A 17,897-nucleotide genomic window follows, 5' to 3' on the forward strand; every position below is an offset into this window, starting at 1 on the left:
TCTAGCTTTAAAACTGTCAATCTGAAAATCGCAAATTGCGTTAATGAGTTAAAGAAATTAGTGGCTTTAAAACGAATTTGCATTAACACTGTACTAAAATGCTTTTGAATAACAATCCGTTTACTTGTGATTATATCTGCATGTGAAAGAAGAAGCCACATTTATAGAAATCATGAATAGTTATAATGTGTTTCTTTTTGATTTGCACAACCAAAACATGTATATCAGTATGCGACACAACCACGTGGACCTCTGTGACAGTTCTTGCGACGTTCTTCCAAAAAAATATATTAGGATCAAAATCTTTGCTCATAAATTTATGTAAATAAGGATAACGCAACCTTCCTCTTTTATCTGATGACCCACTTTATATAACTGCACCTGTATTAAAACATTCAAATCCTGCTGTGATGGAAAATATGCTTTGTCACTCTGTCGGGTATCATATTCTCTCTTTGCATGATGCAGTGCGGTCAATTTCATGCCGTGAAGGACCACTCCCATCTCTCTAGCATTCCCATCCTCTCTCTCTCCTCTTCAGCTGCTCAGACCCTCCCTGTCTCACAGCTGCTGAGGAGGAGGAGGAGGAGGAGGAGGATGATGAAGGGGAGTGGAGAATGTTCTCTGAAGAAGTCCTGGCTGGGAGCCATTGCTGCTTCCTGTCCTTCTCTCTTTCATCCCCTACAGTTCACATCGAGTACAGCAGCCACAAAAAGCTGGTTGTAAATTATACATCCTCACTTCCCTGCTAAATAAATGATGAGAACTCAAACATTATGGTGGTAGGCACTCTCTCTGACAAAATGAGCTCATACTGCATTAAGGATTTTGCAGTGGAAGGTGCTGATTATGTTTGCAGCTTCCCTTCGGGGTTCCAGCCAGTTTATAGGGCAGGGATGTAACATCGTTGCTGCAGGAGTCACACTGTGAACAAGCACCATATACACACATGAAGTGCTTTAGTGCAGCCATTATGTCACATAAACTGCTCAGTTCCTCAGATAAGACAGCACCAGAGGAAGCACGCCCAAATGTCAGTGTCCAGCTGACAGTGTCCAACCCCCACCCCCACACACACACACACACACACACACACACACACACACAGACAGAGACACACACAGCAGGCTGACTGGCAGTCACGTGATCGGCCCACTGAATGACATCATTGCAGAGAATCTGGGACAAAGAGGGAGGGGATATCAGCTTGGAAGATGGAAGCGTCTTGTGCAGTGGAAGCATTCAGCCATCTTGCATCAATTATAAATAATGCATCAGAAAAATCACAGATATTGTTTTACACAGAATGTCCTTATATGCACCAGGATATGGCTATCTTTGCATTGATTTGTCACACCTACATAATCCTTGCTCATTCCCCTGCATGCATAATAAATTGGCTTTGTTTGAACTAGCCCTTTATTCAATAAGAATGACCTTTAATTTAATTTCTGCACACAAAAAAAGGAAAATATATTGCAACAAGGCTTAAAGCTAAAATGATAATAATAATAATAATAATAATAATAACAAAAAATAAAATAAAAAAGTGCCATAAGAGCCATCAAATAATACCTATTTTTATTCTTAATCACATCAAAAAATACAATGCCAACACTATAGGCTACTACATATCTTATTGCAGTGCACTTTATAAAAATAATAATACAAATTGTGCTCAAATTTGAATGTAAAATACAGAACAATATGGTTTAAAGCACATTACCAAATGGTGTGCTAGTAAAAGCTTTATTTTGTCCACAGTGCACTGATCTCTCTCTGCCTGTGTGTATAAATATAGGTAGCACCTCCCTCTCATTCAGCAGTTGTTGCATCGACCCCGTTGGGTACAACACGCGACGCAAGCCACACCGCTTTTTAGAAAAAAATACCTTTTTTCTTCACATTTCTCACTCCTGCTCTCCCTCTTTGAAACTCTAACGACAACATGGTAAGTTGACTTTCCCTCATCTGTGTGTCTGACGCAGTTTTGTGAGGTAGAAATGAGAATCTCGGTTGTTAAACAACGTCGTTAACGCGTCTCCATCTCTGGACGAGCCTCTCCAGTTTCATAATCAGCCACATGTATAGCTATAAATTAAAAATTCATTAGATTTAGGGATGAAAGTGGACAGTATGTTTGTTGATGCACAGACTGGTTCGCAGCATTGGCACAGTGTTATTGTCATTGTGTAGTGATGAGAACAACGCAGTGACTGTCTCCAGGTGGATTCATCTGTTTATCTTTATAAAGCAGCAGCTTTAAATTTCTTTATATTTTTATTTTTTGTCATATTTAATGTCATATTTAAACTTTGCCAATGCCCTACCCTGTTGGAAGGAAGGGAGGGCAGATTGAAGAGGGATGGATGACATTAGACTGCAGCTATCATTATTAATTCATATATAGCAGCAATTCTATTTTTAATCTCATCCATATAATAATAATAATACAAAATTGATGCAACACACAGCTTCTATTTTAAGCATGACATGAAAGTTAACATAAATACAATAATTTGACTTCATCCAAAACTGCTAATTTATTTAGTTATATTAATTATTATGTGCAAGCATTTGCTGTGATTGTGCATCCTTGAGGCACAAGAGCGAGTGGAATATTCCAGAGTAATGATGTGCACAGGCAAATTGATTTGCATTTGTGCTTATGCTTGCAAAAGAGGGAGAGGGAGGGAGAGGGAGAGAGAGTGGGGGATGAAAAAGACAAGAGGACAAAATGGACTGCAGGAAAGACGAGAGGAGCGTCCTGCTGTCTCTGTGGGGGCTGCTGTCAGGCATTTGTGTCCCCTGCAGATTGTGGTGCAGGGAGGTGCCTCCTGCTGTACTGCCTGATCATCTCAGATAAGGGGAGCAACTGAATGATCCCCATATATTACAATTATTGTGGTAGATTTCATGTTTATGAACATGAAATTAAAGCTAAATGCATACAAGTAAATGACCTCTTGTTTTTTCTTTCCTCAAGCGTGAGTGTATCTCTATCCACGTTGGTCAGGCTGGCGTTCAGATTGGCAATGCCTGCTGGGAGCTTTACTGCCTGGAACATGGGATCCAGCCGGATGGACAGATGCCCAGTGACAAGACTCGGGGAGGAGGAGACGATTCCTTCAACACCTTCTTCAGTGAAACTGGAGCTGGAAAGCACGTCCCCAGAGCTATTTTTGTTGACCTGGAGCCCACTGTCATCGGTAAACTCCAATTAAATATAGATTAGTTAGCTTTTTATTTAGTCATTAAGCTAACTTAACCCTTTAGTCATTTCTGATCGAATCGGTCTCCTTAGATGAGGTGCGCAGTGGGATCTACCGCCAGCTCTTCCACCCTGAACAGCTGATCACTGGCAAGGAGGATGCTGCCAACAACTACGCCCGTGGACACTACACCATCGGCAAAGAGATCATCGACCTGGTGCTGGACAGGGTCCGCAAACTGGTGGGTAACTTCAGGAGGGATCCATTCCTAATTTTGATTTCAAATATTAAATCAAATGACATAGCTGTATCTCATATGTGATCAGTGTCTCTCCCTCTCTGTCCTCAGTCTGACCAGTGCACTGGCCTCCAGGGCTTCCTGGTTTTCCACAGCTTCGGAGGTGGCACCGGCTCTGGTTTCACCTCCCTGCTGATGGAGCGTCTGTCTGTCGACTACGGCAAGAAGTCAAAGCTGGAGTTCTCCGTCTACCCAGCTCCCCAGGTGTCCACCGCTGTGGTGGAGCCCTACAACGCCATCCTGACCACCCACACCACCCTGGAGCACTCTGACTGTGCCTTCATGGTAGATAATGAGGCCATATATGATATCTGTCGTAGGAACCTCGATATCGAGCGTCCCACTTACACCAACCTGAACAGGTTGATCAGTCAGATTGTGTCCTCCATCACTGCTTCCCTTCGTTTCGATGGTGCCCTCAATGTTGATCTGACCGAGTTCCAGACCAACTTGGTGCCATATCCCCGTATCCACTTCCCTCTGGCCACCTATGCTCCTGTTATCTCTACTGAGAAGGCGTACCACGAGCAGCTCTCAGTGTCAGAAATCACCAACTCCTGCTTCGAGCCAGCCAATCAGATGGTGAAATGTGACCCTCGCCACGGCAAATACATGGCTTGCTGCCTTTTGTACCGTGGTGATGTGGTGCCCAAAGATGTGAATGCCGCCATTGCCACCATTAAAACCAAGCGCTCCATCCAGTTTGTGGACTGGTGCCCCACTGGTTTCAAGGTGGGCATCAACTACCAGCCACCCACTGTAGTTCCTGGTGGAGACCTGGCCAAGGTCCAGAGGGCTGTGTGCATGCTGAGCAACACCACTGCTATTGCAGAGGCCTGGGCTCGACTTGACCACAAGTTTGATCTGATGTACGCTAAGCGTGCCTTCGTTCACTGGTATGTGGGTGAGGGTATGGAGGAGGGAGAGTTCTCTGAGGCCAGAGAGGACATGGCAGCTCTGGAGAAGGATTATGAGGAGGTTGGAGTCGACTCTATTGAGGGTGAGGGAGAGGAGGAAGGAGAGGAATATTAAAAGGAACAAAAAGGCACTAGTTACACAGGAAACAGTTGATTGCAATGTGTGTCTTGAATGCATTCCAAACAGAAATGTTTGACAATTAACAGTTTTGCTCTGTTCTAAATAAAATTCCTATGACATGTGAATGTGAATGTGTTTGTCTTTTATAAATTCAAACTAAATATACGTATATTGAGTGTTCTACAAAATGTTGAAATTCAGAATTTTGAGCTATCCCATATCATGAAGTTGTAGACTCATAACACCATGAGCATTTAAATCTTTCCTTATTAAATTATGCAGCATATATGCACTTCTAAACATTTAACACAAGTATTACAGTTTGTCGTTAATAAGCTGATATACAGTAAGCTGCCATGTTGAAGCTTTGGTACCTCGACAGCAATACAATGCTTTTTTTCCATTTAGGGTCCCTGATTTATGTAGGAAACCTTATTAATATACAGTAAGTTCATGAAAAATGATATACAGTATGTCTCAACTGACTTCTCAATCTGTATAATATTTGCTTAGAAAAGTGCCATGAATCACAGTCAAACAAGCCTGCACAACTGTTTTGAGCAAAGTTTATTGGAAAAACATTCAAATTCAGTTTTGTCCAAATGAAAGAATACACTTTTGCTGTAGGTACAAAAGATCAGAGCATGCCTAAAGTATAATTCCAGTATATTTTTTAATCGAAAAAATTCAAAATGTTACACATTCTTGAGTTTGTCATTTAGAAAATATGTAAAAAAAAAAAAAAAAAGTACAAAAAGACATCTCAGGTGTAGAAAACTTGCAAATCATAAGTTTCTTGGTTTTGTATTTGGTGGTTTGAGGCTGGTTCACACCGGCCGCTCCTGCAACAGCGGGCAGTCGTCCACAGTTCCCCGTCTGTTCAGCAGCTTCCAGAACATCGAGGCTCCAGAGCAGGCCTGAGCCCGGCCGACCTGCTGGTCTGCAGACGCAATCAGTCCTTCCTTCAGAGGACGGTAGGCCTTAAAGCGCCTGTTGAGTGAAGCACAAAATGTCATCTACAAACTCCTGAAGGAAATACTGTATCCGTCTCTTTCGCTGCTAAAAGCTCCACTATGTTCACCAGCTATATGTCACTTAGTCTGTCTGCTGTTTGGGGCTGTAAAGGTATAGCGCTTATTCCACTACTAGCTGCGGCCAAAAATGATGCTATGAGAGCTGTGAGAGTGAACCAAAATAGTAAAGCTGCTGTAAAATCAAAACAATGAGCTGAAACATGATATACCATTGATTATAGCCACCTACTGTTAACTTAAAATGTGAATAAGTTATTTCCTCAAACAGCTGGGCAATGTAGTTTTTAGCAAATGTTACTCAAACAGATACAAATAGTTTGTTTATCTGGGACTAATTTCAGCTGCAGATTAATACACACTTTGACCTTTAGTGAGTATTCACCAGCAGGACAGTAGGTCTACATATGGGATTGAGCCAAAACAAACTACAATGTCTGTTTTTTGTTTTAAGATCTTTTTTCAGCATTTTCATTTCTATTGGACGGTTTGACAGTGAAGAGGTTGACAGGAAACTGGGGGAGAGATTGGGGTATGACCATAGATACATATACGTAGATGCTGCATTGGCCTTTGGATCATACGTCAACTTCACCGCCATATTGGGGAGGGCAGGATTGGCCTGTATACAAGTGAACGTGGCCGTTTTTCTGGATAAAAAGCACCATTACGTCTACATTTCTCAACCGATTTTAATGAGTCATTTTTATATTTAAACATCTATAATCTTCGTGGAGTAGTGTATGTTAAATTTCCCCCCAAAAAACAAAAAATTGGGATAAAAACAGTACAGTAATGTTACTGGTCCGGTTGATGGATCACCGGCTGGTCTGTTTGTTGATATGGTGAGGTTCAATAGTTAATTATTAAAAAGTTGTACTCTCATGACACATTTTCCTTTAAGAATTTTTCACATCATCAACATTACAGTTTAAGTTACATCTTTACAAAACGTTTGTTTCCGTAGTTCATCAGATAAGAGCTAATGTTAGCTAGCGTTTGTTATTGTCAGCTAATTCTCTACCAATAGCAACGCTAATGTTAGCTTAAAGATCTTCATGTCTAACATAATATCATACTTAAAACATGAAATTTACGATGTGTCAGATATCACAAACAATAATGCTGATGTCTTGAGTTTTGGAACACTAACTCTCAGCAATATTTAGCTAACTTTTTTAATTCAATGATATTTTTAAGTTATTTTAGGTTCGCTAACATGTTGTGGAGATTAACTAGCAGGTACACAAGTTAAACGCCAATAGTTAAAGTATTTTTTAGCATAACTGGGTAACTGGCTACAGAGGAAAGTAAAATTATAAGGGGTTAAGGTTATAATTAATTCACGTAACGTTAAACATAACATTAATACACACTCTTTTTAGCATCTAGCAGCGATTATAGCCTTGTAGAGACAAAAAAATATTTTTCTACTCCACGTAGGCTACATCATAAACCCTTGAATATAAAAACGACTCATTAAAAACGTTTGAGAAATGTTATAGTGCTTTTTATCCAGAAAAACGACAGCTCCCCGGTTCACTTGTATTTGTTAACAGGCCAGTCCTGACTTCCCCAATATGGCGTTGACGTATCGCAGCAACAGGCTGAAGCAGCCAATGCGGTATCCACGGGTATGACATGCAACAATCTTTGGCTTCACTTTTCATGGGATGTGTTGACAATAAGACAAATATAGAATATTACCAAACGTGCCCCTCAAAGTAAAGAAATGAGATTGTGTATAATTGTAATTTGGAAAGTCAGTTCTTACTTGTAAGAATATGCCATTATTCCTATTGCTAGAACGAGTACCAGGACACCCAACACAACGGCGATGGTGCCAGGAGAGGACAGACCTGAACCTGAAACAAGGATCACACATTCAGTAAGCAGGATAAAGCAGACATGTACTGAACTGTTGTATAGTGGTTGTGTTGCGTTACCTATGTCGACGTTGACTTTGGCACTGGTGACAGCTAAACTGACGTCGTTGGCCATGGACACGTTGATGCAGTAGACACCAGAGTCATTGAAGAAGTGACGTAACACCAGCTGGCACTCTTTGGTGGGCTCCACCATGTTGCACACTGTGTGAATTGGCCTCAAGCACTCTGCATCCAGGATCACGCTGCACACCTCTTTAGGAAGACTGGAGGAAGAAGATGCTCCAGTGAGTCAGAATAAACAATAACATGCTTTTATTTAAAGGATTATTTGATCAAGTTAAGTGCAGGATCATTCACCTTCCCTGGCAGGTAACAGTGATGTCCACAACATTTCTACCCATGTCAGGTGTTGCCATGACAGCATTGTCCATTTGTACAATCTCTACTTTTTCAATGCCCTCTGAAAACAAAGACAAGAGGTCACTGACAATCATGTCACAAGTTTTCATTGTTTTACATCTTGATGAACATATCGCTATTGAAATGTAACTCACGAAACACTTCGATGCCGGTGCAGAAGGAGCCATAACGATATATCACACAGTCGTCGTCAGAGGGTTCATCATCAGCGTCCCTCTTAGCAACGACCACCACTTTAGCTCGGCCCATCAGGGTCACTGTTTGCTTATCATCTGGTGAGAATAAACAGCAGCAGGGTATTAGTTCACTAATAACTGATTGTTTATGACATTGATGCAGTGTTATTTTGATTATGTTTGTTCTGCCTGGTATAGTGGTTTGATAGCTAAATTCTGCCGGTGCAAAATAGCATTATTACTGGATGCATCAGCTTTAACCAGTGGTGGAAAGTAACTAAATACATCTGTATACCTCTGATCTGTCAAACTGTTTGTCTGTTCGTTCTAAGTGTTCGTCCACGTGTGGAAACTGGTTTAATGACTTGTCGTTTATTGTCTGATTGTCTACTGTCATGGTTGTTATTGTTGGTTGTTGTATGTATTGTATGTATGGATTGGGAAACAAAATTTCGTTTTTATGTATGAAAGTACACAGAAATGACAAATAAAGAACCTTGAACCCTTATTGTACTTGTACTTTACTTTAGTATTTCCATTTTATGCTACTTTATACTTCTGCTCCACAACAATTCAGAGGGAAATATTGCACTTTTTTTACTCCACTACTTTTGTCTTTTGATCTTTAGTTACTTTGCAGATTCAGACTGAAAATACAAAATATAATCAGCAATTACATTATGATATATTATTATGGATACAACTTTTTTGATCCTTTGGTGAAATTCACAAGCTACCCTGCAGAAAATAAAGCAAAACAAATAGCTCCACATTTACCAGCTGTAACAGCAAAATGATGTAAAAATTAATGCATCAACAATTATAATTCAATAATATAATATACATTATTCTTAAATGGGCCATTCTGCCAAATTAGTACTTTTACTTTTTGTATTTTGAGTCTATTTTGAGGCTGATACTTTTGTACTTTATTCAAGTAAAGATTTGAATGTAGGACTTTATTCTACCTTTGCTGGACAATAAACTCAACATGGCTAAAGGCATTCATGCATAATGCCTCCTGTAAATAATGAAACCAGAAGCTTTTATTCTGCGCTGTACTGTGAAAAAGCCTTTCATCAAATATCAAGTTGACAGAAACACTTTATTAATAAAATAAATGACTTGAGCTATAAGTTTTCTTAACATGCTAACCCTTGGATTGGTGTAGATCCATAAATGAATCAAATTAGATAAGAAAAACTGAGCCGAACACTCTGAGTCAGCATGCAAATCAGAATTCAAACAATAAAGAACAGGCAGAGTTTCTTTAAAGATTTACATCACATTTACATTTAAGAAAATCGGCTGATGATTTTATCTCATCTGGCAGTCGGTCAGCTGGTATTTTGCACTTTAACAGGACACAAATCAAACAAGTGATCTTCTGGTAAAATGATGTTCTAAATAACAGTATATGTACATCTATTTAAAAAGCTCACCTGTCTGCCCCTCACTAACAGCAGGCATGTCAGGGTTGACCACAGTGGGTGTTTCCTGGGCAGGCAGTGTGTTGGGGGCAGTGGAGGCCTCATCCTCAGTGTTGTCCTCCTCTGTGTCTGAAGGAATCATGTTGACAGTCAGACCAGTTGCCTTGGTGGAAACCAGTATGGGGATAGCAGACGCCAGTGCAGCAGCTTTCACTAAATAGAGAAGATTGATGTAGGTGTACATGTAAAGCTAAGGTAACATACATGACTACAAATATTGTAAATATTATCACATGCTGAAAAAAGTTGGACATTTCAGGAAATATTCGCTTTCTTGGAAGAAGCACTCAGATATTTTACTTAAGTAGTACCACAGTGTAGAAATACTGTCACCGTACATGTAAAAGTCCTGTATTAAAGAAGTTAGAAGAAGTTAGAAGTTCCAAAAGTAAAAGTACTCATCATACAGAAAGGGCCATTTCAGTATAATATATATATTATATATATATTATATTATTGGATTATAATTATTGATGCATCAATAATCACTTTAATATTTTTTTACCATACTGCCGGGTATCTTGTGAATTTCTTCAATGGATCAATAAGTGTTTATTTTATTTTGTTTTATTAATATGAATCTACAAAGTAACTAAAGGTAGTAAATACTGGTAGAGGAGTAAAAAAATATATTATTATATAATATTTCCCTCTGAGATGTAGTGTAGTAGAAGTAGGCTATAAAGTGGCGTAAAATGGAAATACTCAAGTAAAGTACAAGTACCTCAAAATTGTACTTAAAGGTACAGTGTGTAGGATTTGGCATCTAGTGGTGTGGTTGCAGATTGCAACCAACTGAGTACCCCTCCGCTCACTCCTCCCTTTCCAAGACTGAGGTAACGTGAGCCGCAGAGTGCTCAGAGACTATCCTTACCATTATAACACTACTTCAGGAGCATCGGAAGTCAGACGACGGCTGGCGGTATCACGGTTTAGCACTCTGCGGCTCACGTTACTGCAGTTTCCCAAGCGTGTTGGAGAACTATGGTGACCTTCAGGTAATGTTTAAAGGCTCTCTCTAGAGTCAGTGTTTGGTTTGTCCGTTCTCGGCTACTGTAGAAACATGGTGGAGCAACTATGGTGGACTCCGTGAAGAGGACCCGCTCTCTAAGTAGATATGAAGGACTCATTCTAAACTAGAATGTAACATGTTTGTTTAACACCTGCTCTTTACCTGTGGTGCCGTGATGAATAGGTGGACCGGGGGCCTTGGTTGGCAGATCAGCCGGGTCGCAGGCCTTATCTGGGATGACTGCCTGGATCACCACCTTAGGCTTGAATGAGCCAGAGTTGATGTAAGTGTGAGTGACGGTCAGCTCTCTGGATATCAGGGCTCCACTTTCATCCCCAAAGTCCCAGTTGTAGGTGATGTCTGCGTTGCTGAGGTACTGGCTCGGGTCGTGGAGGGTGATGGTAAAGGCGATGGCCCGGTTCTGGATGAAGCGCATGTCCCCGACCACAATGTCGTTCACTTGGTCCAGAGATACGGCAAAAGGGATTTGATCTGGGGAGAACAACAAATAATGATGTCAATAACATTTTAGAGCTTACAGTACAAGAATAAGTACAGGTTGTCTTATTTAGTGCACAATTATATTAACATGATGTGATTCTGCGTTGCACATTCTAATGAACTAATACCTGAGAATCCTACTATAATGGTGTCCTGTGTCATAGACTATTTTCTTTACTTTCTTTGGCTTTTAATTTGAGCCGATCCTACATATTCTATTAAGGGTCTTTAATGGATCTTATGCGTGCTTTCAGTTAGTATTGGTTCATTTTAATGGATAACAATCCCTTAAAAATGTAAAAAAAAACTTAAAATTTATAATAACATTACAGGTATTGACACCTTAATTAGTAGTTTTTCCATTAAGATGCAAATTTGAGATTGATTAATAGATGAATGGATCAATGTCTATAAGAGGGTTTTGATTGTTTATCTCCACAGTTTAAGGTGCTTTTAAAAACCCTCAAAAGCTGATTTTACCTTAACTCATAAGGGGTTATTTATGGATTATCTGAATGATATAAGAGGTTTTTAAGAGAAACAATCCAATAAAATGTAACAAGTATTTATGCCACAACTTTCACCTTAAAGGGACTATTTGTAACTTTGTACGCGCATAAATGTAGCGGGTCGTCACACATGCGCGCTCGCATATGCGCGTTCGCGTGTAGCCGCTGTACCCTCCTCCTCTGCCTGCTCGCCTTCACTCAGACAGCTCAGCTCGCTCCACCTCTAGACGTGAACGCGCGCTCACTCCACACTGCAGAAGAGTTAGTTTAGCTCTGAGAATATCTAGTGAATGCACAGGGGACGTTTGTGCAGAAATAACTGCTGCAGCTCCTCCAGACCAACAGAGGTTTTCCGTATCTTGTGAAGTGACGGAGCTTTGCGTTGTCTTCTCGTTACCGACCGGGTGCCGGTGTCTCCTCTGCTCTCTCCGGCTGCGGGCGGAGAGAGCAGAGGAGACTCGCTGCAGAGCTCCGCTGCCTCAGCCTGCACTTAGGCAGGAAAAGCCAACACTAGGATCAGATCTAAATCATGTTCATGGAGAGACCTTCGTCTGGTCAGCTAACATTACTGCCAAGCAGCTGAAATATAGAGTGATATTGTGCTTTTAGCTGACGTGTGTCGCCTCACTGTTTTGAGCGATGCTCGTTCAGGTATATTTAGAGCGAGCAAGCGCGAGCCCGACGCTGACTTTCGTTTATTTTCACGGCCACAGGTGTCGCTGTTAAGAAGCATTTCTGAAAGTTACAAATAGTCCCTTTAATTAAGAAATCTTTTCTGTAAAAACTCTATTATTTGAGGATGTTGGCCAGGGAGAGGGTCCAAAGAAAATATTAATGTTAACAAAGTTTTTTATACAGTCTCCTAACCAGTGATGGAGAACTGAGTGGAGGCGTATCCCAGAGGGATGAACTTCTCCTTGCTGCGGTAGTGGTAGATGACGATGTCAATGGTGTAGGAGCCCAGTGGGATGTTGTCTGTGTCGATGGTCAGGGAGGAAGAGGAGTCATCTGCCACCTGCCAGTACTGACCTGCCAAATGAGCATCCAGAGTAGATATGAGATGCACTTTGTTGTCTCTTTACTACAAATATCTATACATCATCTTAAGGCATTCATCTAATAATAATACAAAACTTTTTGTATGATGCGTTCAGGGTCAGAGCTTGCTTGAAGAAGATATAAATGCTAACATACACTTTACTTTTTATGACACTTTTTTTACATACAATATTATTGAAACCTTGTGCCATCAACACATGCAAACTCTGAATCCTATAACTGAAATTCATGGATTGTTTGTTTTAAAGATGAAGTGACATAATCTGACATAATCTGATCATATGATCAGGCTCATACATAATCCACCCTGGCTCATATTTCAGGTCATGGCATGTGCCTTAACAAACTCTGTGACCCTCAGAAAAGACGGCGGCTCCACTCACCCCAGGTCTTCCAGACAAACACGTAGGCCGGCCTCTTGTCCTTCTTAATCGGTGTCCCATCAGGGAAAACAGACTCCCAGTCTGAGTTCAGAGTTGGGTATACTGGTTCAGACTCATGGTACTTTGTTCCTGTAGCAGGAGCAAGAGTGTTGTGATTGTTAGAGACCCGACAAAGACATTTAGAAGAGTCTGCAGCCATGTTAGAAACTGTTTGAGGCTATACTTAGCCACAGAGCAGAGGCTTTGAGCTAAATGCTAATGTCAGCATTATGCACACAATGACAATGCTAACATACAGGTGTTTAGCTAATGTTCACCATGTTCACCATCTTAGCTTAATATTTGCTAATTACCACAAGAGTGCAACTGAGAATGATGGGAATATTATTAGCTTTGCAGGTATTTTGTAATAAATCAAAGTGTTGTAATTTAGATTTTGACCTGATGATGGTGCTAAATGTAAAGTTAAGGGATCACCAAAGTGATTACGATTTATCCGGAGGACATTATTGTAACGTCTGCACCAAATCCAATGTAAATCCATCCAATAATTGTTGAGACATTTCACCAATTAACACAAATGTCAATCTCATAGTGGTGATAGAGGAAAGGTCAGGGGATCACAAGAGTCTTCAGGTTTCATCCTCTGAGAATCATGAATATCAGCACAAAACTTTCATGGCAATCCATCCAACAGTTGTTGAGATATCTCAGTGAGGACAACCACTAAAAACACAGTAAAGTCTGTATTGTCCTGGGTGTGTGTAGTGTATGTGTTACCATTGACTATGCAGTCTTCCGCCCAAACAACGTCTCCATTCGGCTGAACCTTCTGGTTGTGTGGGAACTCCAAGTCGATGGTAAAAGTAACTTTGGCTGCAGTCAGAGTCGGTGAATCGTTCCCCACATTGAAAGTCACTTTTCCACCTGGACGAAAAAAAACATGAAAACACAGAGCAATAAACACAAAATGAACAAGTCTGTGTTTCCAAATATGTTTAATGAGCTTCAGAGTAATAACATGATTCAGACATTTGGATTCTTTTCTTTTCAGAAGTAATAAGAGGTATACCAAGACCAATCACAATGTCCCAAGGGATCTTTGTTGTGTAATAGAATCCCTCCCTCCTGCCACTATCTAACAAAAATGCCCCAAACAGACTTGGGGGGGAAATATATATATAAAGTAAAGAAAATATGAGCATTTAAAAGTGATTATGCCACAATATTTCATCAGCTGTACCTTTCCATGAGTCTTTGTATCGTGGGTCTCCATCTTTCCAGATTGGGTACATCTTATTGTTCCATGATGGATAGCGAGTGAAACGGTTTCTGGGCTCTGAAATATCAAACATATTGAAAACAGAATGTGAACACTGCTCCATACACATATATGTTATATATGTTAATTTCCCCAGTGAACAGCAGCTCAGCTGAACATGTGAAAATGTTAAAATAGTCTACAGCGAACATACAGTTAAATTTATATGGAGATATGAAGATTCCAGTAGATAAAATAAAATAAATATAAAAATGAATTCATTCATTTTTACTAAGCTTTTCCTATTTTTCTCCTCTTTTTCAGAGATATTGCAGCATATATTTAGATTTATTCTAATACACTCTTAAAATTTATTGGGTTTACAGTTTCCAAAATTCCATTGTTGGAATTTATATATTTTGTATTTTTATATATATTTTGTGTGGTATTTACCACCAGTGAAATGACAAAATGTGAAGGTGATTGAAGCTGCCCACCAAAGTTCAAATGAGTTATATCACCAATATAATTCTCTCATCCCTCCAATCCCTCTCATGTGCTGCTCAGCTGAGTGTGCATGCTTTTATCACAGATTAACAATGTCACACGGCTGAGTTTGGATTAAACACGATGGCAGATAAAAGAGCCAATCAACAGCTAAATCAGACTTTTTTTTAGTTTAACTCTATGATGTTTTTCCTGCTTTTTTTCTTTTAAAAGAAAAAGTTTATAGTGGTGAAAAACATTAGCAAACATAGCAAACAATAAACACAGTGCCGGGTTTACAGGTCACCATTTCTCCTATTTTCTTTTTCCCACCCTCCTTTCCACTCCGCCCCACCCCTGCACAAAAACATGCATTACACACATGCACACACATATAAATATAAAATAAGTATAAAAAATATATACATTTATATGAAAGAAAATAATAAAATAAAATAAAAATAAATTTAAAAAAAACTCTGCTGCAACTGTTTTATATTTTTCCGTGGGATTTTGGGAGTATATTGATCAGGGGCCGGCCTCACGCTGATGATGATGTTTCCCTTTTGGCATGACTCTTATTATTGAATGGTGAATTGTAAAATGAAAATTCATATTATCAATGTAAGATTTTGCATGAACAGCTGGAAAATGACTCATTCCTCTGACTTCTTTAAAGTCATGACATTTTCTCAAAGTGTCAAATATATGCATGTCTTGAAATGTATTTCTCTGTCCTTTACATTTTGTTATCTCTTCAAGCCCAGCATGGAGAGGAGGAATCATTACAGCGACCAGTAACTCTTTCAGTGCACACATGGGCATGTGCGTGATGCTTCAAGACAGACTTGAAAGAATGTTGAACTTATCCTTTAACTTAAGAATAAAAGGATTAAGAGAAATAGTCGGTGCTTTGCTTCACAGAGGTCACATTCTGTGTCATGCATGGTTGAATACAGAGGTCATGGGAAAAAACATGAAACTGGATCTTGGACTAGACTCAGATCTTATAGATCAAAACATATTATTAGAAAACTGGGTTTACCTCCATGTAAGGAAAAAAAATTGTCACTTTATTGAAATGTAGAGGTCGCCTCACCAAAACCTTGATTGACAGAGCTGCTATGTGCCAATTTACTGAAGGTTTAAGAAAGTTCCTAAATTACTCTACTGGGAAAATTATGACAAAGAAACAGAAGTTAAAAAAAAAACAGACTGGATTAAATAAAATCTACACAGTATAACATAATTAAGACTGTAACTGTAATATCACGTAATATAAAGTCCTGTTTCCTGATACTTTCCGCAAGTATTTCCATTTCATGTAACTTTATAGTTCTACTTCAATACATTTCAGAGGGAAATATTGTACGTTTTACTCCACTACATTTATGTGACAGCTTTAGTTACAACTTACTTAGATTCTTTAAACAAACATATGGTCATCCAATAAAAAACAATGCTCAAACTACCCAACAATATATAAAAGAAATAGGTAGAATTGGCTCCCTCTTAATCAACTACAACAGTAAAATTCTGCTTACACAGTAATAATAATCCAATAATATAATAAAAATAATATATAATATGATATCTATATATTAATATATATTCATAATAATAAATTATATATAATAGTGTAACAGCCATTTTCCTGAATTATGAGGACTTTTACTTGATACTTAAACTAAATTTATCTAATAATATTTACATTTACGGCAGTACTTTTACTTAAAGTAAAGTAAGTATTTTTATATTGCAGTATTGCCATTTTTACTGAAGTAAGAAGAAGAAGTACAGAAGTACTTCCTGCGCCACTGTTAGAAAGACTAATAACTTTGATTATTGACGTTTTCTATCTTTTAGTTTGTAAAACTCTCAGTGAATAATCTCTTTCACTACCCTGAGAAAGAAATACTCACTTTGAAATACTTTGTTTTGGAAGATAATAGATGTATTTTCAGTACTTACTTGCCACAGTGGGTGAAACCACTGCCAGCAACACCAACAGCACGGCAGACGTCCACATCGTCAGTGCAACTCCTCTGTATGAAATATCCCTTTAGTGAGCACCAGACAACAGAGATCAGGCTTTATAAACTGTTTGATGTTTGGCTTCACACAGAGTATTAGCAGAAGAAACGCCTCCTTCCTCATGAAGCCCTGCAGACCTCCTCCAATCACATTTTAGGGGCACCTGGGCTGATTTGTGAATTGTGTATTTACAGTAAAAAGCATGTTTCTGGATCATACAGCAGAGAAAGAAGCACATAATCATATAAGAAATGCAGAATTCCACAAGTTCTTTTTTTTAATGGCAACAGATTAGATCACGAGACATGCTCGAGTGTGCATAAACCCAACAAAAAAAATAACTTTCAAATTATTATAAAGCTGTGTTCAGTGATATATATATAGTTAGGAATATAATATTTACTCAAGTATTGCATGTACTTATAGTTTGCCTAATATTATCTGTTTATTTCACTTTATACTTCTAACCCTCTACAGTTCAGAGAGGAAAATAGTGTACTATTTACTCCACTACAAGTATTTCACAGCTGTAGTTATTATTATTATTATTATTACGTTATAGATTAATTTACACACAAAATAAATGATAAGCTCATAAAATATGATGCATATATTAAATTACCAAACAGTGGATATAAAGTAGTTAAAATTATCATAAAGACCAGTAAAAACATTAAAATGCTGTATCAGTATTAATGAGCTAATAATATAATATCCTGCATAATCAGATTAATTTTGCTGGTAATATTTGTGTATTTTTACTTGAGTAACATTTTGGATGCTGGAATTTTACATGCAAGTATTTGTATATTGTGTTATTGGTACTTTTACTTTAAAATAATAATAATAATAAATAATATAAAGAGTTGAAATACTTCTCCCACCACTGAATATACTGTAGTACAGTTATATCTTGTATCAACAGTAAAGTGAATATTTTACAATAATACTAACCTTGTGTAATTATTCCTTCTCATGCTAATTTTTAGGATCCATATCGTAAACATGTTTATATTTTTGGTATGTGAATATTTTGGATTTGCACCTTATTATTAATGTTTTATATTTGCACTCTTTCCTACTTTGTAGTGTAACAGC

General features: G+C 38.6%; 2 protein-coding genes across 2 annotated transcripts; one reads left to right on the top strand and one right to left on the bottom strand.

Moving 5' to 3' along the window:
• The first annotated feature begins 1,791 nt into the window (after nucleotides 1-1,791).
• Nucleotides 1,792-4,679, top strand: LOC141772419 (tubulin alpha chain-like). The gene is made up of 4 exons (XM_074643383.1): nucleotides 1,792-1,951; nucleotides 2,987-3,209; nucleotides 3,305-3,453; nucleotides 3,562-4,679. The coding sequence occupies exons 1-4, from the start codon at nucleotides 1,949-1,951 to the stop codon at nucleotides 4,540-4,542; spliced, it is 1,356 nt and encodes a 451-aa protein (XP_074499484.1). The 5' UTR covers nucleotides 1,792-1,948; the 3' UTR covers nucleotides 4,543-4,679.
• On the bottom strand, nucleotides 4,416-16,836 carry pmelb (premelanosome protein b). Its single transcript, XM_074643364.1, has 12 exons — nucleotides 16,737-16,836; nucleotides 14,262-14,357; nucleotides 13,799-13,945; nucleotides 13,019-13,147; nucleotides 12,444-12,605; nucleotides 10,729-11,058; nucleotides 9,507-9,707; nucleotides 8,023-8,160; nucleotides 7,826-7,928; nucleotides 7,526-7,731; nucleotides 7,354-7,444; nucleotides 4,416-5,538 (listed from the first exon to the last, which is right to left on the bottom strand). The coding sequence occupies exons 1-12, from the start codon at nucleotides 16,792-16,794 to the stop codon at nucleotides 5,376-5,378; spliced, it is 1,824 nt and encodes a 607-aa protein (XP_074499465.1). The 5' UTR covers nucleotides 16,795-16,836; the 3' UTR covers nucleotides 4,416-5,375.
• Between the last annotated feature and the right edge of the window lie 1,061 nt (nucleotides 16,837-17,897).

This window comes from Sebastes fasciatus, chromosome 8 (assembly GCF_043250625.1).
Source record: "Sebastes fasciatus isolate fSebFas1 chromosome 8, fSebFas1.pri, whole genome shotgun sequence".
Taxonomy (NCBI): domain Eukaryota; kingdom Metazoa; phylum Chordata; class Actinopteri; order Perciformes; family Sebastidae; genus Sebastes; species Sebastes fasciatus.